Source organism: Labrus bergylta, chromosome 12, assembly GCF_963930695.1.
Source record: "Labrus bergylta chromosome 12, fLabBer1.1, whole genome shotgun sequence".
NCBI lineage: Eukaryota > Metazoa > Chordata > Actinopteri > Labriformes > Labridae > Labrus > Labrus bergylta.
The window spans coordinates 15190482-15217969 of record NC_089206.1 but is presented as its reverse complement, the minus strand read 5'-3'; the positions used below and the strand labels follow the sequence as shown (position 1 = coordinate 15217969).

At 42.1% G+C, this 27488-nt stretch overlaps 1 protein-coding gene across 9 annotated transcripts in view; it reads right to left on the bottom strand.

Moving 5' to 3' along the window:
• LOC109984890 (neuron navigator 1-like) overlaps window positions 1-27488 on the bottom strand; it is an 81336-nt gene that overhangs the window by 7984 nt on the left and 45864 nt on the right. For 2 of the 9 annotated variants that reach the window (XM_065961594.1, XM_065961602.1), the window contains 12 exons: window positions 14920-15058; window positions 11276-11579; window positions 7341-8166; window positions 6726-7217; window positions 5943-5984; window positions 5124-5272; window positions 4848-5027; window positions 4655-4734; window positions 4424-4447; window positions 4117-4194; window positions 2205-2288; window positions 305-616 (listed from right to left, as the gene is read on the bottom strand). In XM_065961594.1, coding sequence (XP_065817666.1) covers window positions 305-616; window positions 2205-2288; window positions 4117-4194; window positions 4424-4447; window positions 4655-4734; window positions 4848-5027; window positions 5124-5272; window positions 5943-5984; window positions 6726-7217; window positions 7341-8166; window positions 11276-11579; window positions 14920-15058 — 2710 coding nt within the window. The remainder of the gene's footprint in view (window positions 1-304; window positions 617-2204; window positions 2289-4116; window positions 4195-4423; window positions 4448-4654; window positions 4735-4847; window positions 5028-5123; window positions 5273-5942; window positions 5985-6725; window positions 7218-7340; window positions 8167-11275; window positions 11580-14919; window positions 15059-27488) is intronic. The other 7 variants (XM_065961598.1, XM_065961600.1, XM_065961599.1 and 4 more) reach the window with 7 other exon arrangements.

Below are 27488 nucleotides of genomic sequence, written 5' to 3'. Positions count from 1 at the left end.
TAACCCAATTATAAAATCCATTTACATCAAATATTCATACAAGAGTCTATCAGTGGTCATGAGCAGAGATGGAGGGTACTTGAAAAAAGTATGGATGGTCCATCATGCTGTATTATAGAAAATTATAGAGGTTTAATTTGGTACACAATATCTGCACTTACCTCAAAGACCTACAACAGAAAAATAACACAACACAGAGGAGGGAGAGGCTGGTCACACTTGCTGTTGTCGAGTTTGTGTTATTAACAGACCAGGTTGAGAGAGGAAAATCTTTGGCTCAGAATAATGCAAGGTGCTTTCTTACCCAGCTCTTCTTCTTCTTCTTCTTGGCATCTTGGTCCTTCAAGCTGCCCATACTGGACATGCTGGTCAGGCTGTTGAGACTGGAGATGCTCTCGCACGAGTTCTGGCGCCGAATTCGCACGTCTGTTAAACGAGGAAACGGGACATCAAGACATGCAAACATGAAGAGACGCAGAAGAAGCATCAACAGGTCAAACTCCAAACCTTTCATGTTATCTGGGTTGTTCAAGGCTCCGTGTATGACAGCCTGGGCTTCTTCATTCTTGAATCTCAGGGACTCGATGGTCTCCCTCAGGTCAATCAGCTCTGTGTCCTACACAGGCATTTGATAAATGACAGCGATTTGGATTAGATTAATCCGTTTTAAAATTCAGATATTACAGTTTTACCCTCCTCCATTTTTTTTTTTTTTTTAAATAATCCAAGCAGTTTTTTGTATATATTTCTACCACTTACTTGCTCTAGTGAACCACACACAAGTATATCATTTTAATGAATTTCTATTGCTCAATCTCAGAGTATGGTGATGTAGCCTGATATCATACATTGTACTCTTTGATTGGTTAGACTTTATGATTTTTCAAACCTTTTTAAAATGTCTGTTTTTGAATATCCAGAATAAACAGGAACAGTTTCAATTTGATGATTTAATCCAGTACTACATTTTAAACCAGCACTATGATCTCAAACACCTGGCAGGCTCCCTCGTGATGTTAACAGTTCAAAAGGACAAAGACTTCTGAACAACGGTCTCTCTCTCTGTGCTGCTTGTTGTGTGTTAAAGTCGATTGCACGCCTCTCTAAATGGAGCTACCCGACCCGTCTCCTCAAAGTTAAAGAGCCTGTGCTCCAGGCGGAGCTGCTCAGGTCAGTGCGCTGGCACACACAACAAAGAGGTTTTTTTTTCTCTGGAGGGTCTAGACGGGCCTTTCAGAGAGAGCAGTAAGGCATGAAGCACTGAGAGTGACTCCTCACATTTATACCCACACTGAACATCGCCTAGAGCACTGATCAATTCTCTCACACCAATGCACGTACAAAAGCTGAAGAATGCTGGAATGTAATGTTTGGTGTGAGTGCACGTGCAAGCTGTTTGCACTCTGGGCACTAAGTAACCCTGAGGGACAGCAGCCTGGGCCTCTAACCTACATCTAGCTCGTCTCTCCAGGCTGTGATCAAAGTCACCTTGCTGTGTGTTAGCACAACTCTGCCCCCCACTTAGTTTTTTGACTATAAGACGGACTGCACCAAGTATAAGAGTTGTGTGAATGCAGGCTTAGGGCTTGTGTCCACAAAGCAGGTTTTTTTTCTGAGCGCCAGCTTCTTTTTCAATTGTTTTCAATGAGCATAGAGCGTTTGCAGCAGAAGGCAGGACAAGGAGAGCGTCTTTTTCCGAGCGCTGCGCATTTTTGTGCGGCTGCTCCAATCGCTTAAGTTTTCTTTCAGCGTACAAACGTGCATAGCCAGCATTTCTCTGCCTGGAAAAAGCACTAGGTGGACTAGGGGCCTTTAAATAAATATGGATAGAAATCAGAAAAATGTTCAATCTTTGTATGACAACTACCAGGAAGATGAGTGTTTTTTTTAAAATAAAATGTAAGAATGTAAGCATTATGAATGCACTACAGGGAAAGGTTGTTGCCAAGATATTATTTAAACTTCCAACCAATTTTAAAAATGATTTTATGACTATCAGAGATGTAAACAGTTATTTCTATTTGCCTTTTTGAAGAACGTCTCTCCTTTGTTAAAGTTACATTTGTCGTAATCTGCCGTGGGCTACGTTTGGTAAATATTGTACGCTCTGTTTTTGTGATCCATGCCCTGTTAGCGATGTCCTGAATCAGATAAATAAATGGAATGAAATGAAGTTAAAAGGAAATGTGAGGATGTGATGTTACCTTCTGATCATGGCTTACTGACAGACTCTGCAGACGAGTCGTCATCAGTGCCAAGCTTTGCTCAAAGGCAGCCACCAGATTTGCCTGTTTGGAAGGAGGAAAGACAAAAGCAACTTTTATGAAAGCAGAATACGTATAACAGGATTCAATGTGTGATATTTATATAACTGGTATTTGACAGATCATCGTTTAGACACTGATGAAGTGTTCAGAGACTAATGGAACTAGAAGTGTACATCCATATTGCAGTCACTTTTCTCCCTGAATAACACACAAAGGCTGAACAGGACGTCTCCTGTGGAAAATTCATCTCCTCCCTAATCTCTCCCTCACACACACACACACACACACACACACACACACACACACACACACTTTGGACACCATCAGGAAGGGAAAATTACTTTCCCAATCTCCTTTATAGAATACATTAATACAGTAAACTAATGGAGTCAGCCCAGTCATTAATCCAGCACACTGTTGTGATCCTAGCATCTGTTTTGCATATTCACTGCCCTCACGTAATAAGGTCACACTGAATGAAAAAACCTCTCAGGGGAAGAATACGCACACGCACACACACACACACACACACACACACACACACACACACACACACACACACACACACACACACACACACACACACACACACACACACACACACACACACACACACACACACACACACACACACACACAGACACAGGCACGCATGCACGCAAAATGACAAAGACAAAGAAAACACTTGATTGATGCGTGCTGCATCGAGCTATGAGTAATCCCTGTGCTGCACTGCTGCAGTTGGACCAACGGAAAAACTGACAGGGTGGTGGTACAGGGACAACCTTGCAGAGAAAGGGCGTGAGTGTGTGTCTATGTGTGTGTGTTGGTTCTGCAGCTAAGTAGCTCTGGGAGAGGTTCAGGAGGAGTTTAACATTATTCAGTCTCCCTCATGGATAGCAAATATGCTGAGGCGGCACAGAAATGATGTATGACTGACATGCTAGAGTTTAAAAGTATAAATCTCTCTCTGTGGGTCTCTTTCCTAGTTTGAATGAAGGACAAACTTCTCACCTTGTGTGAAAAATAGAGAGCTTGTGTAAGAGAGAGCGTTTAATATTGTTGTTAATGTTGACCGATCCAATAAAAAGAGCGGACAACAAATGATTAGCCCGTTGCTATAAACTTTCTGTCTCAACCAGGTGTTAGCACCAACTCCATACATACAGTATTTCAGGTGATCAATATAAAGCTGTAATATTGAACAGTGGCTTAGTAATTGCTTTTAAAACTGCATGCAAGTGACCAACTCAAACCAAACATCAGGTCCCAGGTTTATCATTATGAAGGAGCAGGGTTCTAAATGTCTTAAATGTGATGTTTAAAAAAAAGATCAAGTAGCAATGATCTAGTTCAAAAACATACTCTGATGAAGTCATGCACCGTGCGGTGTGTTTTGTTTTATACTTTAAGCAGGAAGAAAAAAAGACAAGCTGTCATTGCTCTTTCTCTGCCATTGTGCCTTTAACAGTCATGGGGTCTTTATGGGGATCAGTTACCTCTGCCTCAGGGTACATGTCATGTTGAGCTGGACAGTTTGTAAAGACGAGTGACATGTGACGGGGTTCACAGTAGGAGGGGGAGGGGGTTACTTCACATAAGATACCCCGAGGGAAGGTTGCATAAGATTACTGCAAGTATGGTATGTAAGCATTGATTGTACATTTTACCAGTTTAATGCATCTTCATGTCTTTTATACAGTTGTCCCCAGTCCACACATGCTTTGCTGTTTTATTATGTTATTTTTTGAGTATTTTGCATGTTTTGTAGGAGAGTTAGGCGTCTTTGTGTGTATTAAAACTGTCATGTAAATGGATGAGCAGAAATAAGCAGAGTTACAGTACGTACGTTTGCTGTCAGCTGTGTTGTCAAGTTAGACACTTTCTCCTGGGATGATTCCAGCTCCCTCCTCAGTTTACGGATTTGCTATGAAGAAAAACAGGTTTTTTACTATTTGAAAAAAATACATGGTTTAGTAGCGCACAAAAATGCTGACTTTACACAAGCCACAAGTTAAAGGGATGTCTTTTGTTGTTTTTTTCCCCATGAGATGAATGACAGACTTGTTCCCCCTCAAACAACGGGGATGAGAGTGATGGATGACAGGACGGTAAATGAGAGGGAGAAGGAGCAGAGCTGGAAAAGACACACTCACCTCTCCCTGAATCCTTTCCTCAGCCTTTGGAAGCAGGGGGGAGTAAAAGTCAAGATGTTAGGTAAGAGAAAAGGAGACGAGAGGAGAGAACATGCAAGGAAAGGAGACTTATAAGGTATTTGGCCACCCAAGGTAGAAAGTCTTGCCTCTCGTGTCTACTATTTTTTCAGTGTGAAAACAAAGAAAAGCATCACTGTACACATCATCACACACACACAGAGCTGTAGCTACCTGAGTCTGCATGCCGCCTACACTCACCGAAGAGTAGCAGGAGGAGGCGTTAGATGCCAGGGAGAGTACAGACCCATGGACTGAAAAGACAAAAAATTGAGAGGAAAGGTAACCGTAAATACATTTTAAAAAGTTGCAAAACAACAGTTAATAGAACATTATTTAACAGATATGCAGTTAATTTGGGGCTCACCCTCGTCTTGCTCCTTGTCCCTGAAGGATCCAGAGCGAACCATCCCCATGCTGCGGGGGCGTTCAGCCAGCGACAGTGTGCTGCCTAGTGGAGATGCTCCGTACAGCTCCAGAGAGGCATCGTGTGTTGGGATGCTGTTGGATCGAGTCATCCTCGGAGGTCCGCCAATGGGGCTGGGTACTAGTGAGAAACCAGAGGGATCGACTGAAGTTAAGTTACAGACTTCAGAAATTAAATCAAACACATGAATAGATTTAAATAACACGGTATGCTCACCCATGCTGGTCTTTGAGGTGCGGGGCAGGGAAGTGGGTGGGGACAGCAGCGGGAGATTGAGGGAGTCGGTCATACTGAGGATAGTATGAGAGTGTCTCCTCTCTCCTTTCTCCTTCCCTTCGTCCTCAATCTGAGAGACACTGCTGAAACTACACAGAAAAGAGAACAGAGCCATTGAGCATACTGGAAAAAGATACTGTACCAATGATAAATAGAGAAACTTTAAATCACTATGGATAGGCCTATAACATGCCATCACAATGTAGCTACAAGCAGATGTAAGTACCTGTTTATCAATGTACATTTGTTTTGTTTTTTAACATGTGTAACTGCTCATTTGAGAACATATTTTGCGCCATTACAATTGTGTACAATTTATTTTCATTTATAATTTGTGATATATAGCAGCAAGAAGTTACACTGCATAGCGTTCAAGTTGTTGACAACTAGATTATTGAACATTTGGAAATACCCTTAATCAGCTAAAAAGCTCAACGCTTTGTTATCAACCATTCACTGAATGTTAACGTACTGTTTTTAAATGTTAAAAGGGAGTTTTCTTCAGTACCAACATCTTTCAGTGAGACACAAAATGTCCTCAGTAGAACACAGTGAGTCTTTATTCAGGGGATTAAAGCTGGATATTTTGGATTACAATTTATATAAAAACTGAGGATTAACACACCTGCCATTAACTGGTGATCTTATCAATGGGACCTTTGTATTTGAAATAAAGGGACTTTGGTGACATTGTGTGAAACTATCTGTGCCTGAAAATCCAGTTCATAAGGGTGTGTATGTATTTCAGGCCCAACTCACCTCAAACCTTTCTTTGGCAGCGTGTTTCTGTCTCTCTGAGAGCTGTGGAGATTCAACAATGTCATTATTAAACCACTGCTTTGGGGAGCTATTAAACTCTCAAGAACAGGCAGCAGGCACAAAGAAGCACAGTATGACTGTCAGACAACTGGTGTCAGCCCATAATTATGACTTCAGTCAGTGGGGCCCGTTTAGCACTGATAATAGGCCTGCAGTAATAACAGTATATGTGTGTGTGTGTGGGAGTGCATGCTAATGGTTGCGTAAGCTTGTGAGTTAACAACGGAAATACTATTTTTAACAAACCTTTGGGCTTTCTTCTGTATATTTAGCTTATCATACATTTCATATAACCATATATAGTACAGAGGTTCTGATATACGACAGTTATTAAGCTTTTTTTTATCCTGAAAGACCAGACATTAAATCTATTTTTTTGTGTTTTTATCTCTTTTCTTTTTGTGAAACGGTACTCTTCCTCTCTTCATCAAAGATACGGCTGTCCAACAAAGTGGGACATCTTTTCCAGAATGAAGCCAACTAAAACAACTTTTCATCTGCACATTGCATGTGGCGAGGGAAATGATTGATTGAACAAAGTGAACTGCATATGAACACAATGGGTGCTGTTCTTCTGATGACCAGTAGGTGGAGCTACATAGCAGTAATGCAAAATATTGAAGACACATATTCTCTTTTGCTTAAAACTAAGTGTTGCTTGCTGGTTTTAGAAAAATATGCAAATATGTGTTAAAGATGATGTTTCGTTGAGATTACTCTCACCTGTCAATGAGAGACATTGAGACTTTACTTCCAGAACTCCAGCTGGCAGGAGGGCCTCTGTCTTCTCGTCTATCTTTGTCTCGGGACTCTAAGGTGGTATAGCCTCGTACCAAACTCTCCCTGTCCTTCTCCTTGGGCTCTGGGGCCAGACTCATGTGGAGCTGCAGTGACTCCATGCTGCGATGAAGCCCAGACAGACGAGGGTAGAGAAGGGGAGAGGTGTTCCCTGCGCTTACTTCAACTCCCAAAGAAGAGACCTGCCTGGGCCCCAAACCGGTTCCCGTGTTCGAGAAGCAGGAAGAAGAGTTCACATTGAGTAAAGGGGCCGGGCTGGGGGTCAGGCAGGGGCCCGTGGAGCTGGCGAGGTCCTGGAGCTTAGAGTACGGTGGGATCTTAGGTGGGAGGGAGTCATGAACTCCTATATCCAGACTGCTGGAGTGCAGTTTGTCCAGCCCGGATGGCGGTTTAGCCAGACTGCGTACTCCAGATAACCTTTAGACAAAGAGGAACAAAGATAAAGCAAATGCATTTTCATATTTAGGAATTTGGTCAAAATTTTGACAAAATACCAGGAAATGGTAAATTTGGTTGGTGTACGGATATGAGCCCTGGTACCTGTGTGTGTTGGGTGAGGGGAGATCCATGCTCTTGCCACTGCTCGGGGGTCTCAGCCCCTGCAGCTTCCCTCCGTTCTCTGACGGGGTCTGAGCTGGGCTGCCCTTCAGAGAGCCGCCTCCACATTCAGAGTCAGACGCTACAGATTTAGTTCTGGCCCTCTCTTTCTCCTTCTCCCTATCCGTCTGATTGACAGGACCTGGGCTCAGGATCCCACGGCCCCCCGCCTTACTAAACCCTGACCCAGAACCGTGTCCTGAGGTGGGCTCTTTGAGTCTTGAGCTCTGGGGTGTTACAGTGGAGGGTTTGATAAGCCCTGAGCCTGTGTCGATGGTGGTGCTCACGGGGCGGGCTGAGCTTGGTCGGGTTAGAGTTAGGGTGCTGGTTTTGGCGGGGCGGGGCAGAGAACGGTACTGTAGAGATGTCCTGGCATTTGGGGAGAGAAAACCGCTCGGGTCACCGTTTGAAACATCTAGACTTGTCTTACGTCCTCCACCGCTACCACCACACACTGGTTTGACAGGAATACCAGACGATTTGGGAATCTTTCCCACAGTTGCAGAGTTGCAGGGTATGGAGCTGCCACCTGTACTGGTGACAGCGGGCATGCTTGAGTGGTTTGTGCCATTAGCATTGTTCGGCTTCTTGAAGCCAAAGCTTCCTCCGGTCGAGGGCCTGACGAGGCCGGATGGAGGTTTGCGTTGCTCGCCAGCGCCGGTGCCGTTTCTGTGGTCTTTGCCAGCATCAGAAGAGGAGCGCTGAAGGCCAGAGGTCTTCACCGCTAACCGAGATTTATCCATTGGCTTTCCGTCCAACTTCACTGAACCTACAGACGGAAAAGACGGGGGAAAAAAACCCATTGATGAGTAGTTCAAAAAGTTGAAAGCCTAAACAGTCTCTGGTGGTGAGTGAGACTGACCAAGCCATATTAGGACATGATGTCTTATCTGAACACCTACAAGGTCTGACTGTCTGCTGATAAAAAACAAATCCCAGTCTGCACAGACAGTGAGTAGACCAGACTCTCAGACACACACACACACACACACACACACACACACTGTTATCATGCAGTTACTCCTCTTTTCCATCCTGATGAACTAAAACGGTTTTCTCTGGCTTTCCAGTAAGTGCACGTCTGTGTGTCACAGCTGCACGGTGCTCAGACTAGCAAGTTCAGCGTGGCCGTGGAAAACTGGTGTTCACACTCACAGAAGCGTGTTTGCGGCACAAACCTGCATGAAAAACCTCGAAAAACTTTAATTCCCCACTGTTTGGAAACAAAAAAGGGGCGGAGTGAGAGATAACTCCAGAGGGAAAATTATGTGATTATGTACCAATCTGTACATTTCCCAGTTGGCCAATTAATTGGACTTGTTTGGAAGTTATTAAGGGAAAAAAACACTCCATAAGACACATGTGCACTATATGCACTACCCACACAACGCCGCCCACGCTCTTAATTTGTATCTAATGGGAGTTGTTATAGGAGGTTTATGTACAAGGCATTAACAGAGTCAAAGAACTGCTGTTCAATGAGACCCACCGGCGTGCTGCCTTGGGACATCTGGAGTCACTTAAGGGTATTTATGAAGCCGCAAAAGACACATAAGCTCACATACGGCCAGACATACAGTATATACCACACACACAGTCACAGTCCTCAGTGATCGGATCGTATAGGAATGTGGCACAGACAACACATTAGGCTTGGAGTTCTGTTGTAAATGTGAAAATTGGGTTTACATGTCAAGTCATAAACTCAATCCGTCGTGTAACCGCAATGCTGCATGATCCAAGAACATTATAAGCTGCAGAAACACACACTGCTAGCGATGAAAAGCCAACACACACTCACGCACAGCAGAATCCAGGCGTGCGTATTCATTGTGACATAATGAAGCCTGATTTATTGACACGGCTGTAGAGACTGTTGAGCTCACAGATAGACACAGTGACGTGTAGAAGATACCTGAATTACATCTTCACATCACTTGGGATGACTGATTAATATTCTCCTCTCTTAGGTCTTTCTCTAATTAAAGCCACTCTGGTCTTATCTATTCATTGACTCCAGAATGTTGTTGACAGTATCTCCCATTCACCATCAACATGTATGTGCTTAGCACATTGTTGGTTAAATTACAGTATCAAGACTTGTTTACGTGTAACAGTTGTTTGATTCATTTTAACTAATTCAGTTTGATGTTACACTCTACTGTTTTTCAAGATTTTGTCCCATAACGTTGTGCACAAGGGAAACACTGGCTTCACTAACAGCTTGAAAAATGTTAACCAATTGGGAAATATCTGCATCAACATGCAGAAAGCAAACCAAATAAAGTGTTAATAACCTGAAAAAAGCATTTTGACTCTTCTGAAAACTAGGTTCAAGAGTTTGAGATTTGAGTGTTTTATCAAGGAAAAACTTAAAAATATATACAAATACATATTTAAATATACAGCTTTTTGAATGAGACCTCTCTTCTCTTGTATCTCTTTAATACTACTGTAAACTGAAAATCTTAAACTTTTGAAATATTGGTCAGAATTTTTTTCTTGATGTTACCTTGTTTTACAGAACTTGTGATCAATGGCTTTGCTATTTTCTTTTTCTTTAAGTGAACATCCGATTGATTAGAAATTTTTAGTTTTTAGTTGCATCACATAAGCCTGCAAACAATTTTTTTTTTCTTACTGAATATACAATACAGTGAGTATAACTGAGGGAGCTGCTCGTCTATCCCTGCCCCTCCTTTGAAGCTCTCGTACACTCTGTCCCATACAATATCACAAACATGCAGACACATACACAACCAAAATGAGACACACATGCACACAATCCTTCCAAACCTCAGAGATAAACTGATCTCAGGGATGAGCACCAAAGACATGTCTGACTGTCTAAGAACGTCTGCCTCTCATTTGGTTGAATTTATGAGCTCCTCTAAACTGATGAGCTACAACAAACTCTGGCAGTCTGCTGCTATCACTCCAATGCGTCAAGTGATTAGTCAGAGTGTGAAACCCAGTGGCAGATTGAGTTGTCTTTATAGCATTTTCAAACTGATCTCATCAATAACAACTGATGATCACAGGCTGATAAAACAAACTTTCTTTTTTGACCTATCTGTCATCACAACAGCTGGCAATGCAAACACTGGACAGTCCAACTGAAAGAGGACTGTTTACACAGACACTACCTATCTAGACCGACACACATTCGATTAACTAATATCCTTTTGTTTGGGTTGTCTATATGAGTGTGTGTTTTTGTGTGTGCTTACATAAACGGCACACAGATGGCGTACTTAAAAGGCAGCTGCACAATCCCATCATTGTGCGCTTTGTGCGTCAGGGAGAGTGTGTTTGCGTGTTAAGTGTTAGGGGTGACACTCTGTTTGGCTGGCACAATCTCAGATGTGTCTGCACTCACACTAACACACACACACACACACACACACACACACACACACACACAATTAGTAACACACACACTCTGACACACACTGTGTCTCTGGTCCAGTTGTTTCAGGGTACAAGGCCTTTTATTTAAGTGCTATAAATTCTCTCCGCGCTGCACTAAATTAAAGCTCGGATAGGAAAGGCTGGACCAATAGGAAGGAAAGAAAAGACAGTGTTAGTCAGTGTCTGTGTGTAGTGCGTGGTTGGCTGGCAGGAAGGGAGTGGGTGTTGATGGGCGTTTGATACATGGCACCACTTTCTAAAGGCCCGGAGGGTGGGCTGCAGCTGTGGGTGAAATGTGTGGGATGAAGACAGAGAGTGTGTGTCTGTGAATGTGAGACTGCCAGGAGGAGGGGAATATTAAAAAACAGCAAAAGAAATATGTCAGTCTGCTCAGGTTATGAAACAATTTCAAGTTTAGCTATAAATATCACACCTCAGTGAGTGTGTTTGTGTGTTTCTCTACTCACCTGCCACTTTCAGCCCACTTTGAGAGGTGTGTGTAATCGGGGATGTGACTCCCACAGGTGGGTTTCTTCCTTTCTTTAAGATGTTTCCTTGACCCAGGGTCTGAGGTTTCTTCAGTTCACCCTTCCCTCCTTCCAGCCCCTCCCCATGCGTCCGAGTCTTTTTCCATTTATTGGCAGACTCGGACTTGAGACTTCCTGTTTCGTAGATGCCCCTGCTCTGGCTCTTGCGTCCTGGTTTGGTATCGTCAGTATCCCAGGACAAACCACTCTCAACCAGAGATCTCTTCTCTGCATCTGTGCGCATCTAGAATAAAAGAAGACAAAAAACATTTATTGAGACAGTGAGATTGCGTTGTGAGTGTGACCCACTTAAAATCATGGTTAAAACCCAAGGTCAAGCAGCATGGCAACATAGTGCTGCTGTACAATGAAGAAGCTCTCACATTAAAAACTATGTAGAGGCTTTGTTGTTAAGTTAGTAAAATGGAACAACCCACACTCAGTACAATCTACTCCACCCTGAGAAGAAGGCTAGCTTACACAGTATATCTAAAAGCTCTGAAAAGAAAGTTGGTTGATCAAGTGTTTGGATTGTTGTTAAGGAGTTGTCCTAGTCATTTTTTTCAAAGTAGGAACTCGTAATATACAGAGGTTCAGATGGTAATGCACTAGCAGTATACCAATACTAAACAACAACACTATAAGAATAAAATAAAGTTAAATCCAACTTTGAGAAGTGGACTCAAAAGTACACATCTCCATTAATAAGATGTTTATTATTGTTTGAAATTCCAGTGTTACTTTGCATGATTGTGATTCATTTCCATGTTACAGAGTAAAGTTTGGACACTGGGATAAATGACTCAATGGAACAACTCATTGAATCATTTAAGCTGTTTAGAAAAGTTTCAAAGTGTTTATCCCTGGTTTAATGTTTAATGTAATGAAGGAAAAAAAACACCTAATGAGTTGAGTGGACCCTTTTGTGAGAAAAAAACATGTCCAGTATAGGCTCTATTTGAACACCTCAGAGGAGAGCGCAGCGGAATAAGCTGCCTTACACTCACTCATATATACTTTTACACAGATAGCACACTAATGCAAAATATCAGATCATTCAGATCAGACACAAAGACTCCCACACACACTGACCTGCACTGAGAAAACAGACAGCACAGCCTAAACATAATCCAATAAGAAAGTGAGTCAAATGTTAAACTAAAGGAAATATGAGGTCATTATGGAGTCTTTGTGTGTGTGTGTGTGTGTGTGTGTGTGTGTGTGTGTGTGTGTGTGTGTGTGTGTGTGTGTGTGTGTTTGTTTGTCTGCTGAATACACGCAACAATCAATCTCTGGATAAGTACATGAGAGTGATTATTGGAGTCTGCATGAAGATGGATATCACTTGTTTTCATAGAGTCAGATTATTCAACCCCCTATGATGATTACACAATTACGCAAGGTGTCTGTGTGTGTGTGTGTGTGTGTGTGTGTGTGTGTGTGTGTGTGTGTGTGTGTGTGTGTGCGTCAGCTCAGGACATTACACAGAGAGGTTCTCATGAAGACTCATATGCTGAATTCCTTTTTTATTAAAACCAATAGACCCCATGGGCAGGTTCACATCACATGAGGAGGAGTCATGGGTGTGTGTGTGTGTGTGTGTGTGTGTGTGTGTGTGTGTGTGTGTGTGTGTGTGTGTGTGTGTGTGTGTCCTGTCTGAACAGACCTTGTTGATAAAACATTGTCATTTCCTCACACAAATTCTCTGATTATTGAAACAGGAGGAGAGATACGCATCCGTCCTGACAGCTGTGGCAAAACATGAACAACAACACAAACATAGACAGAAAGGGCCACACAAACACACACACTAGACTAGATACTGGGACAACAAGGTGTACTTGTTTGAATAATTGGTCTACCTGTAAAACGAGAAAAACGATGGATATTTTTTGTCCACCTACATGAACCTCCTTCCAGTTTTAATTCTTTTCTATCCTCATGTCTTTTGTGTGCTCCTTTCCTTTTATACCCTCCTCTCATTAAACCTCAAATCCTAGTTGAGTATGTTGTGTAATATGTGGGGGAGAAGTAGGACGAGAGGATAGAACGCCAGAGGCCGCCTTTGAGAAAAATGAAAAACCAACAAAAAGGGAAACGTTGGAGGTATGCAAAAGAGGAAACAGAGATGAAGAGATTCAGGGCACAAAAAATAGAAATACAAGAGAGAACAGGGAGCCATGTGTATTTGAAATGTGGGGTGCATGATGATGTGATAGTTGGTTACCATGGAAATGATGCCATGGTGGGGGGTAATGGTTGCTATGACTCCTGCATCTAGGCGTGGAGGGAGGCGCTCCAGCTCTTATAGCTCGCTGGGCAAGGATGCAGGACTGCAGATGGCCCTGTGTGTGTGTTTTGTGTGTGTGTGTTTTGTGTGTGTGTGTGTGTGTGTGTGTGTGTGTGTGTGTGTGTGGATGGCCATGTACTAGACCTTTCCTTTCCTTATGTGTACGTGAGCAGACAAAGACCCATACTCTCAGCATCCCTGTGCTATTGTTGCCATGGTTACACTGATTCTTGATTCCTGCTCATGTTGTCTCCTCTTTCTGTAAAATCCCTCCACATCAGTCACATTAACCACTTTGCGGAGGTGTGACCTACATCAGACACTTCGGGAAAACACACGCACACACGCACACACGCACACACGCACACACACACACACAGTCTGGAAACGATACAGCCACAGATGGATGTAAAAGAACCTCAAGCAGGGCTGCAGACAGGCTTTAGAAGCACTGATATCATAAGTCACATATCCTTCAATCCCGACAGTCGGACATTTTAAAGCATCAAAGCAGATTTTTAAGAGTAAAGGCTAGATATATCAATGGACTTCCATGAATTGTGCAGAAGAAACTAAATCACACAAGCTCCAGTCAGTCAGCCGGATGAAACACCTGAACTAAAGAAAAAGAGCTAGAACGATACAATTCCCAAACCTTTACAGCAACAATGACATTACATACTAATAATATTTCTATACAAATCTAAATTCTTAAATTCTATTCATTATCCACAACTGCAGATCTAAAACAAGAAAAAAAGGAACAGCTTCGACAAACACAGGGTCTGCTTCAGGGTGTGACTAAAAAGAGTCCCAAAGCACTTGAGCAGCAACGCACTGCATTCTTACAGTATTTTGGGAAATTCTTAATAATTTGAATTTAGATTTAAAAAAATAAACACAGATCAATGACCAACAAATAAGCCTACGCATATACTAGCGGGCCATTTCTGGACTTTCTACAAAAAAAAAACCCTGATTACAACATTTACTACAAAAAACCATTAGCTGTGAACCCCCAAAATATAAAAATAGGAGCCTGTTGTTGAACACTGCAGTATGTGTGTTGCAGTGGCATTGATCGCTGCAGATGTGATAAATAATATGAGAGTGCGCTGAATACTTAATCAGGCTTTGTCTCTGATGCCCGTTGTTGCGCATGGAATGTGTGTCCTCTGCACACTCACGGACTGAGTGTATGACACACCATTCAGCACCTCATCAATACCTCACTGGATTAACAGTTTAATCGATACTACTGTAACCAACACACACTAAGCCATGTGTGACTTACCACGACAGAGGAGTTTCTGCGGGAGCCGATGGGAGTTGTGGGAAGGGAGTTGAGAGTGGGACTGGTGTTGAACTCTTCAGAACTGAGGTTGTCTGAGCCGTCACTCAAACCGCTGCTGATGGAACTGCTCTCGTCCCAACTATAAGGAAGCAACGACAAAGAGGACATGTAAGATTGTATTCAAAAAGGAGAGGAGTGGTTCACAATCAGAGGATACTGCACATCTGCTTTAAACAGGGTATACATGTAAACACTGTGACATAGCTGAACTAATCTGATGAAATGGTACTTTCTCCATACATTGAGTTTGATGTAATCATCACAATCAACAGTATATGAAAACGACTTATCAAATAAGAAGAGAAGTCTAAAACAGCAGCAAATAGTACTGGATGATCAAAATAAAGACATAAACTTGACAGTAAACTTGACAAACCAATTCTACTTTAAATGATCAAATGTATGAAAATAAATATTGTAGCAAGATACACAAGACACTGAATATGGGGTACTTGGGATCATGGAATGGGGTTTGGGGTTTTCTTTCCTGGATCATTGGAGTCATTTCATCAGCCTTACAGCAGCTTATCCATTAAATGCAAGACAGTCAGTGTATAGCAGCAAAGATGTAAGACACAAACATGAAGAGGCACATTCTAGTGCTGTGCTTGGGTTCAGGTGGCGGTTATGTTTCGTCCTCTGTAACAGGCGATCCAGACTTTAAGCATCAATCAAACAACCACCTGTCAGAAAGGCTCTTTGATAATGACATTAAACCCGTCCAACACTGAGGGACAAACATCTGTCACATACCACCCCATGCTCTCAAATCCAAGAATATCTGACCAAAACAATCTGTGACACTTAGCTTGATATATCTCTGATGTTTGATACTAAATGCACCATTTAAGCCCCGCGCTCTCAGTTACATCAGCGCCTGGTTTACTCGGCTCGATGTCTACCAGTTTTTCTTTTGATTAAATATTCATTGACCTCAATTAAAGCTGTCCGCGCTCTGTATCTAACTTTCTCACTTCATGAGCTGCAAACTCTTGGCAAACAGAAATCTGGAGCACACTTGACAATATCTCAACCCACACAGACAAAAATAGCTCTAAAGAACATATATACTGTTGCAATCGCCCACCAGTGCATGCAGGAGTTCGTTCTGTGCCAGGACTATGAAGTCTGTTCGCTTGGCACACACATCAGCTTGAATGATTTTCCTTCTTTCCAAAAGCAATAGTTCTGAGAGTTTTGATAGAAACAGGTTGGGGGTGTATTCACATGGGTCCCCTTTTCTTTATCCATACCAATTACGTGAATATACTTGACCCTCTTGGAAAAGTTTGTGCAAGAGATCTTTGATGAGCCATGCAATCGTGGAACTATTTCAGGAAATAATGTACCCACTTTCCCTCAACCCCTCTTGACTAGTATTGACACTGTCTTTAATTTTGTCTTATCTGACGGATAGAAACTCGAGTATACTGTTGTGATCGGTAGGAGGGCCTTTTTCTTTTTGATAGTTACTACTCCGTTAAAAACCTTTGTTTGACATTTACAGTACAGAACACAACCCTTGAACCTCTTCCTCTGCTGTCAAAAATCAACTTTAAAAATCTACTCTTTTAAATCTCTTCTTTCAAACAATATTTTATCAGGGAGCTTTCCCTGAGATCACTTGACTTTATTGAATGTCCTGTTCTCCTGTGTTGCATTTAAAAAAAATGTTTTTCCAGATTGCAGTTTGGATTTCTTCTCGGACAAATCAGTGAAGATTGATGTTTGATGGCAAAGAATATGGAATAATGTCTCTACAATGACTTGTAGTCATCAGGGAGGGGGCGGGCGGTGTTGATGATGTATGTTGATGTATATCCACATGTGTCTGTATACATTAAGTAGGTCATGTTCAGGAAGTTTGGGGGTTGGGGGTTTCTACTATTAGGGTCAATAGGTCATCCTGATATCCTACTGTACTGGATAACAGGTCAAGGGGGCGGGGCTTGTCTAATGAGGTCGTGCATACTGTGTCAGAGGGGAGGATTGAAGGAGAGACAGCGGTGTGGCTCTTCCGGATGGGTGCCTGTGTGGGTCACACAGCACCCTGGGGGACTTGGCGGCAGGGATCAGGGAGAGAGGGGTTGAAGGGAAAGCCCTCCCTGTCTAGCCTGTGGATATACAGACACAAAAAAGAGCAGAGGAGATTTTACGTCTGAAGTGGCTGTCATGCTGTCTTGTCTGTATGCCAGAGCAGGATTAGGGGCAAATTGAAGATTGAGGCAGACACATCTAGAGAGCAGGCTGACACTTTCTGTCACCATAACACAAAATAATATTTGCATAAATATCTATTTAACAGGATCTTCCACTAGATTAAAATAAAACATGTGTGATCCATTTTGAAGCTTCTTGTATTTTCATTTAGAATTAATGTTTTCAAGTTTCAGGACATAAACCCGACATCTTTAACTTGTTCTTTTTGTATCAATCTTTGTATTAATAAAACAAGTGGAAGTCTTTTATGAATTGGCGGATTAGTTCTTCGTTGTAAACCTGAAAGATTTAACAGCTGTCTTGGAAGGTTGTTTTTCCATAAAGCTAATCTGGGATTTCTGTTCAATCAGATTTCCTTTTTACTCCATATTACAAATGTTCCCAAAGGAACTATCACACTTTGAACACATACACAGTGGGTCTTCATTGACCAAAAACCTCACAGATAAATCTCCTTTTGGAAGACACGGCGTTGTGTTACTATGAGCACCTTTCTTTCTTTTCACATCCTATGACTCCCCTCAGAGTTGTCTGGGTGTCCGGCAGCACTCTGTGGAGGATAATGCTCTCAGATGAATAATTCAGATCTGAACTGAACAAACACAGTCTCTGCTGGATTTGGTGTCAGTCACTTGACAGATGTTAAAACAGGAACAAACAGAGGAGGAAGAAGAGGCCAGAGGTCACACATCACAGACAGCATCCACTAGGCAGGTGAAATAAATTGATTAAAGTGATTCTACTGAAAAATGAAATGCGCTTTGTGCAATAAAAATCATAAATCCATTGAAGAAGACTTATTGAAAACTGCAAAGATGAGAACAAAGGAGACCTAGAAAGTAGTTGTGATGTAAAGACAATGTGTGCCAAGAGGAACATAAGATATCATGATTGAGTGTTAAAGTTCATGTATGTTTAAGTTTTGGAATGTCTGGGCAAAAAGTTAGGCTGCCTTTAGCTTTGATCGGCAGTAATTATGTTAAATCAGACTTCAATGACCCTCGCTCTGCCTTTATATTTTTAGAGTAGAAAAGCTTTACCAAAGCTCCACAAGATCTTAGAATTTATCTGCCTTGGATTTTAAGCTTCTTGCTAGTTTTTTTTTTTGTGAAACATTTAGATCCCAAGTGAGTTCAAAGGATTTTGAGTTGAAAAAAATGACTTTTTTATTTCCAAAACCTGAACTCCTCAATTGGTGTGAAAATACGGCGACACCAAATCCACTGTCATGTCATCCGGCTATAGTCCTCCATCAAGCCCTCTGGTGAAGATATAAAGTGAAGTCAGAGATTAAAAAGAAGAAAAAAAAAGAGGGCAATGAAACACGAGGATACTCAAGAGGAGAGGGTGAAATGGCGCGTGGGAGAGAAGAAAGAGGTGCGAGGAAAAGCGCGAAAAAGAGAGCTCAAGTGCGAGGAGAGGTGTTCCTGATAACACAGAAAACCTCCTCAACTTCTCACGACACGATGCGCTCTCTCAACAGGGCATCACATCCCAACTCTCCCTCAAAATCTTCCACCAACTCACCCCCTCTACCTCACTCTGCTCCATCCCTACTTTCCTTGACAGCAGCTTCTTAAATCTCCTGTAATAATCTCTCCTCGACCCGCCTCGTCTTCTTCACTCTTAAGCAGCAGCTGCAGAGACTGAGGGATAATATTAGCTCTCCATTCATCTTTATCACACCGTTCACACATGAGCCAGAGCACTTTTTCACTAAAGCCTCTTCCCTGCTACTTTCAAACCTACACTATATCTTCCTTTAAAAAGGACAATAACCATATTACTGCTGTGTGTGGTGACTTGCATTGGCCTATTGTGACTTTCTGTTTGATCTGAAGCTCGAGAACACAGCTGGAAGGAAAGGATGATGACATTGAGAAATGGTACACTTGGACTGTAATTTCATAAGCAAAACGAATATCAATGTTGATTCAATTCAGAGCGCAATAAATGTCAATTCAATTGAGATGCCCTTGATTAAACTCGTTCTTCACCTCCATCTGAGCAAGAATTGTTTTTTCTGCAACCCATGAGCAAAAAGCTGCATCCCACTGAGCAGAGAAGGCCAAACAGACTCGCTGTAATCTGTCATTGAAAGTCAAACGCCTGTCAGTGGTTTTCTCCTCTGTCGTCACTTGTAAAATTAAACACTGCTGCACTGACTCGACAGCATTCTGAGCTTGAGTCTCCTCGCAAAGAATTAGAATCTATTGCGCATTTTGCTGAATATTTCAACGGTTTCAACGGGTTTGAATATTTTATCTTCTTTTTTCAGACTGATCAAGGTCAAAGTGGTCAATATAAACAGAGACAGAGACATGATTTCTTTGTGATTCATAGTCTGCAAGAGAGGACCAGCACACCCACACATGCTCTGAGCCTCAAATACTAACAAGAGAGCGCTTCAAGAGCTGCTACTGAGCTAAGTAGTCAACTTTTACAGACTGGCTTCTGTGCTTCTCTGCCATTCAGACTATGGAGCTAATTGCTCTGATCCCAACATGAATGGTCTTTTTCTTGCTACTCATTAACAGAGCGCTGCACCCTGTCGCCTCCTCTCCCCCCGCCTCCATTCCTCTCCTCGCTCAGACCTGTCTGATGTTGAGAAATAGGATGGAGAAAGTGAGAGAAAAACAGTAGATCGATGAGAGAAAATGCCACTGCAGAGACAAAGCAGCCTTGCTTGTGGTTTGTGGGTGCAGTGCTTGCTGGGAGTTGGAGTCTTGCCAGTGTCTGGGAGCAAACTTAACAGTATTGGTTAATAAGCGATTCCAACTGAATACACATTAGTTGTAATTACATGTAAGACATTTTGAAGAATGCGATGCTGACGCTTTTCTGTGTTTGGGTGAATATAATTCAATATCAACTAAGCCATTTTTGACTTTGCTAGAAGACAGATAGTGGCAGTAGAAGGAAGACACACAGTCTTCCACAGAGATTTACAGGAACTAATGATCCGATCGCTTGTCAATACACATTACAGGGGCTGTAAGTGCATTTATGCAAAGCCTGCCACTACTGATCGATATTCAAGGAGGGGTAACATATCTTTATAAATCAAATTATGTGAACAAAACAAGAAATGTAAACCGGAACCAGCTGAGTGAAAAGATGATTTATGTTTGTTTCTTTTACTAAATTTGTTTAATTTTAGTGTTTCAGGCCTTCAGAGCTTTTTATTCTGCGAGTGGATCTCTGCTTTGTTTTTCTTGTGCAAGAGGATGCTGGTGATAGAGTCCCACCATACCACTGGTCAACAGGTGTAGTTAAGGGCTAAGACATGTGGCAACACACCTGCAGGGAGAAAGGAAGCTGCAAGCTGGCAAACATGGAGAAAACCAAAGCTGGATTTTAAAGAAATGTTCTCTGAGGACCAAAATACACCTGACATGTTTGTTAAACTTCGAGGATACAAACATTACATTTTGGTCAGGAACTATGACTGCAAACAAAAAACTATGACTCCCTCTAAAGAAATATCAACTGGACAAACAAACAACAGTGCTAGATTCTATCCTGCCATTAAGGAGTGAAACTGGTGCTTGTGGACTGTATTACAGCAGATTAGATAAAAATAACAAGTCCAGTTTGAGGATATTATAGTCAGTAAGTATAGAAAAGATGAACTGGTACAGTTAAAACCACTAAATATATTGTAAGTGCAGTAAAAATGCCACGTTGATATGAGAGGGATTCTCTTATATGTATCCTCAAGGGGTTAAAGAGGATTTATCTAGGCTGATATTTGCACACATTTTGTCCCACGTGTGTAAAAGCATGGAAAGTGTTTCTGCAGTCTTTCATTGGACAGGAACTTTCCATTCCTATTAAAATCCACAGTGTCACATGGCAGAGCCCAAAATGGCTAAATCAGAAGGGCTCCTGGTTGTACTGATGCCTTTTCAGGCGAATGGAAAGTAGGGCAGGGCCAAACTGGCACTGGGCAGCCGACACAGACACCGGAGGGGGCAAGCATGAAAGAGCTGCTGAAGTCATTAGATGCACTAAAAAGACTAAATAAATGAGACTGTGGCGGGTGCTGGACAAAATGCTAAAACTCATTGTCTATGCTAGTCTGTCTGTCTGTATACTTAATGTAGGAACGGAAAGATATCAGATCAGCTTGACGAGGAAGACAGCAGTCGGTGACTTGACCTCTGAGGCATGGCTGAGAGGACACATCTGCCATTACACAGAATAAAAACCCCACTGCTTTTGAATCATCGACCATCCCACCATATATATGCCACAGACCATCTGACAGCAGGTGTATAGATGCATCAAAAAATGTTGCTGATGTTGTTCAGAAGCTTTTACAGACACAAAAAAGGAGAACTATAAAAAGAAAATGATGAATCCAAAAAGCAACATAATGACTCGCTGTCTGTTTCCACATCCTCTTCAGGTTTCAGTTCGGACAGATAAAACAGGATATAAACCAAATAGAGATGACAGTTTTCTCACAAATAAATAAGCATGATGGCTTTTATATAAGCACACGTACACACACACACACACACACACACACACACCCCTGCCTTGAAAGGAAAAAAGAGCGACACATTTGCAAGGGCCAGCACTGTGACCGGTCATAACCATTGCCAGGGTTTTTTTTTTCTCTCCAGCACAGTCTGGACTACACTGACCACATGAAGAAAGAGTTTTTTTTTTAAAGTAGGATTTAAGTTGATTTAAGCCTCAGAAATTTTGTGATACAAATGACACTGACCCTGTGCACAAGCTGGCATCAAATATGTGTGGCAGGACATTTACCTGCTATGACCAAAAGAGAGCGTCGAGTGTGGCTTCTGTGCCCAGATGGCTAACAATATGGGTCCCTGGACCACTTCAGCAGCTTATCACCAGGAAACAAACAAACACAGTGACACACACACACACACAAATCTGTGAAACACCTTGTTGGCTTATTAGCATGTAACAGATTGCACACCAAAAAAATGAGGAGAGGCTGAAGTGACATCTAATCGTCTTAGTTGCTGTATGAGCATTTGAAACATTTTAAGGAGGGACCCTTCTACATTACAGCAGCACCATATAGGACCATGAAAAAAAAACCCTCTGCAGACCATACATGTTTCATATCTTGAAAGCTTCAAACTCTGACACACAGAGTACATGTAGACATAACATTGCGTGCACATCCAGCCCCTGCAGACTGTCACACTGTAGCAAAAAGATCACAGTTGTCATGTTAACCTCTCCATGACTTTACTTATTGTGCAGGCAGATTGATTTTAAATGTCATCATTTCAGCTATTTTTGCTACAATAATCAACCATCTGCTAATCCGGACACAAGTAATGTTCCTCTCAGAGAAACACTGCTATACATGCCTGGCTGCTGTACTTTCACTGATACACGACTTATTCCAGCACTTTTTAATGATGCCATGTTGTTGTCTGGACACTTGGGGCACTTCTGGCATAATTAACAAGAAATCTATGATTAAAAATGGCATTTAATTAGCTACCCAATACAGGTCCTCTGCTGAGTTGTTTTGTTAAGCACTTACAGTAAATCATTGACAATACTCAATTAAAAACAAGATTGTGCAGACAGCATTTCGGCCTCTGGGTGCGCTCTAAACAGTGAAATTAATTTCCTATTTAGCGCTATTTATTGTTTCCTCTCAGTGCTATTTCCACGACGTAGAGCGAAACAATCGAGTCGTAGCTGCTCGGACAGTCTTTTGCGTTTAATACAGTGCACACACACGGCACACAGCAGTATTTGGGCATTACAGGGGATTACAGAAGAGGCTGGAGTTAATGAGCTCGTAATTACTGCTAATTCCATCTGCCACCAGGATCAGAGCAGGCCAGGGATGTCAGCTGGAGGTACGGTGTGTATGTTTGTGAGTCCATGGAGGTCACACTCATAAATGGCCAATCACGGAGGAGAAACCCTGTTGTGCCTTTGACGGGCATTCCCCTGACAGTAATGGCCTCGAGGTTTGGGACACAGTCGCACACACACATACATACATACGCAGTCACTAACACATCAAATGCACTTAATTGCCATTGTCCCCTGGAGTGAAGCTTGAATTGGCCGTCGGAAGTGTGTGATGTTAGTAGCTGGTCCAAACGGCAGCTTTGCTCAAGCCACAGCTCCTCTGAGGGTTAGTTTAAAGCCAACAGAGCTATGTATTGCCGTCTCTGAGATGAGTGTGCGTGTGTTGAAAAATATTTTTCTTCCAAGTTTTCCTCTTGGGGGGGGGGACAAATTCTAGAAATGTTTTGGGGCTTTCTGGATGGAAAGTTAGAGCAGTAAAAAGGCACTACCACGCATCAGGAATCCTGGTCAGTTAAATGTTTTTTTTTTTTTTTTTTTTCCTGAGCTTGGGGGAGGTGGAACTGGATAGACAGGAAGAAAACCGCAGAGCTTAAGATGAGGAGAAAGCGCTTCAGCTGAATTCTCCCCAGACAGCAATTTAATCTCTGAATATCTTCTCTCCTCCTGACCTCCCCGGGGTGGACAGATGAGGGTTTGCTCAGAGTTCAACACATTGCAGCTGAGAGTCGACTTGGCTTTGAAATACTTCATCCCCATGAAATTAAACAGGACGGTCTACACGGCTGAAGGCTCCAAGCTTCAAATTAGGAACTTTTGAGTGGTGAAATACTCCTGGAACCAAAAAGTGTGGAACTGTTGAACATACTGACGCCAACTGGGGTATAGTCTTGATCTTTTCATACTCTAAGCCCCAAAAAGGAACACAGGGAGAGGTGTGCACATGGAATCTCGGGAAGCTCAGGGCTTTTTTTCATCCTTGTGTTTGTCCTTTTCTTCTTACTCAGCTACTGAAAAAAAGTATTTATAGCTTTACAATAATGGTAGAAATGTGTTTTCTACCATTTCTCTACAAGGTGATTTTTGCTCTTTATCTAAAGATCATGACAAAGTAGGTCAAAGAGTGTTACATATCTGAAGATATTAAAATGTGTCAGTGTTTTAAGTTGTGACACAGTAACCCTTGCACCTAAAAAGAACCTTAAGTTCCTCCCAAAGTCTGTTTTTTTCTTCACAAGAGAGCAGGAAGCAGAAGAGGGACTGCACTCCTGGGACGAGGTGGAACAGCCTTTTAAATCACCTCCATAAGTAGTTCAGTCTGGGATGCAGTGCGGGGAGCTTCCCAGCCCCGAATCAAGAGCTGAGAACTGGGGAGGAGCTCACAGGGGGAACCCCGGCACGCGGAGGCCCAGGACAGGGGCTGGATCCTGGGGTAGAATTACCCCTGGCCTCCATTCGCACATGTCAATGACAACAAAATTGTGCGAAATATGAACCTGTTAGGAGTTTTGGGGATGGAAAATGTTGCTCAGAACCAAGATTAATTAATGAGATTTTTTCAGAAATCTAATACTGGTTACGTGGTTTATGTCAGTAATGAGGATGCTGTCAAATTTAGCACAAAAGGGAACTGTCTCCTTCCAACATGCTTTTATGCACATAGAGCAAAGTAAGGAACTTTGTAGCAGCTTGATGTTCGATGGAGAAGTTGCAGTGGCCAAACATTGACTGATATATTCACAACAACTGGAACAGAACCGTGTACACAATTTCAGAGGGCATTCCCTCCTTGCATAAAGTAACTGTCATGTTTTTTTTTTTTTTAAATGAAGCCTTCATTTTAAGTACTATACTTTCTGATAACAACATTAATCAGCTAACCCAGCTACATTATTAAATGTCCAACATTATGAGCATTCAATGTTAAATGACCTGCTGACTGGAGTCGAGTGAAGCCCATGGTACTCTCAAAGCCAAGCAGCATCTCTTAAGTTAGGTTAAGGTTAAAAAAAATAAAGACTGGATATATTTTGAAAGGGAGAAAGACACGATCTGAACACCTGATGAAAAAGAATGAAAACCCCATTGACTGAAGCATAAATACTTTTTCATATTTTCAGGCTGAGATAAAGTAGACAATTATAAACTCCAACTCCAAGCACACAGACACACACATTACTTCCATTCTGAGGAGGGGACATACTGTATTACTCCAGCGTGTATTCCCATACATGAACACATGTAGCGACCGACAAGCCTTGGGGGCACACCCTGCATGAGCACGCACCCATCACCTGCTGTCACTCATAACAAACCCACTTTGGTCATGCCACTCAAGAGTTATTACAGTGATTTTGGGAGACATTCTTCCGCCTGCTGAAAACACACACTTGACATTCCAGCGAGTGTATTCTGAGGTCCCACTCCTTAATCCTTCAACATATGCGGACGCATATATGCATACCATCGCGCAAGTGTACAGGCACTCACAAAAATAAAACAACTCATCCAGACAACAACACTGAAAATGACACAGCCTCGAGTTCATGGCCCCAACAAAAACTCGAGAACTCAACTCAATTTCCATTGAGATAAAAGAAAGCTCGGAAAGTTTCCGTCCTACTCTACATTTCCAAGAAAGTAGGTTCAAGAAGACTTCGCTATCAGGTGAAAATGACATGACGGAGTTTATTATTCTCCCTGGCAGTCAACATGAGGCTTAAAGCTTTCCCCTGTCGTCCATGTCGAGGCTGTCAAGGTGCACTGCTGTTTGGCTGTAGGTCCTCCTCAGGCTTTGATGTAACAGACAAACTCACTAAACCACGGGGAGCACCACCTCATGAAAATATGAGCTGTTTGTGAACACAGGCTCCTGTGTGTACAATAAAGAAAGCACATGGTTCTTTACAAGCACAGGTTACAGGCATCTGTTGTTTCGCTCTCTGGTCTCCCTAATGACCTTGTAAGGAGGACATGTACACAGGATCTATTAATTGCAAAAAACATCAAGTGTCTGCATGAAATGACTCTAAATTAGGCAGTGTGGACACAGAAAGTAAACCTTACAGGAAAGGCTGAGGGACGTAAACTACCATGTTGTATGGTCGGTTAGATTCTGGGTTATGCAGCCTGAGCATGAGTACAGTAGAAGAGTTTAAACTGTTTTGAATAATCGTTTGTTTCTATGTGAACAGGCATCTTTAGAAAGACATCCTAAAACATGCCTGACAGAAAGCTTTCAGCACCTGATTAGTTTTTTTCTGCATTTTTATCCGCACTTGTGTGGACATGTTTGTGTGCCGCAGATTGAAAAGTCTGTCTCGCCTTTCTTCATTCCCTAAGGTGTGATAGCATCAGACGGCCCGTTGACCCTACAAACTCATCCAGGGTCTGAGTCAGCAAACTCTGTTTCCTAAACACGTTAATCTATCTTTGACCCTGAGGGTTTAAACGCTAGAAAAATGGACTAAATTTGTTTAAAAACAGTATTTTTTGTAGGCCCAAATAACGACTTTCTATTTCATCAAAATGTACAGCAAAGCTGGCAGAACATCCAAGGTGTTGCATTTGTGAAAGTGTTTCCATTTGGTATTCTGGGGTAAAATATAAATGTCTCAAATTGACCAGGTGACGTACTAACAAACACCTTATCTACTAAAAGGTCAGAGTTAGAGGGCAATGGCCACCATCAGTGCACTAGTACCTACTGCATCCTATTGACACAGCTGGATTTAATTAAGACATATTAATAAAGAATATATTATAACTGACTGTAATTACTTTGCAGGGACATAAATGAAGAAGCTTTTTAGTCATTCAACCAATGAGAGGTGCTCGTTCACCACTGACCGGCACTCTGCGTGCACAGCTTAAAGATATGGCTTTCTTTAATTAAAAAAAATTAAATATATATTGGATTGGATATATTGGATATATTTGGGTGTAACTTAAATGAGTGATATCGCTATCGTTCACTGGATGAAGTTATGTTGTTACTCAGGGAGGGCTCAAGATATACACACACACACACACACACACACACACACACACACACACACACACACACACACACACACACACACACACACACGCGCACACAGGTCCCAGGTTGATGTTGGATTGTTTTCAATATGACTAATAGACTTGATCAGATCTTTGTGTTGGCAGGAGCTGGTAAGCTCATGATGCATGTTTAACGTTTCAGTACGCGCACACTCAATCTGACCATTCTGACACACCCACACAAAGGCTTACATGCCGAGGCACAGCAACTCTTAACAATGTCTGGATTAGATCTATTCATTTATCAGTCTTTTGACAGCCAGTCTGTTTGAGCATACAGTACATGTCCAAAACAAACAGGCATATGAAAACATGCAGTTCTTTTGATAACGTGTGCGTGTGTCAGCTGGTTATGGCACAAGTGATGTGTCTATTGCATGTGTGTATGCGTGTGTCTAATGCCCAGA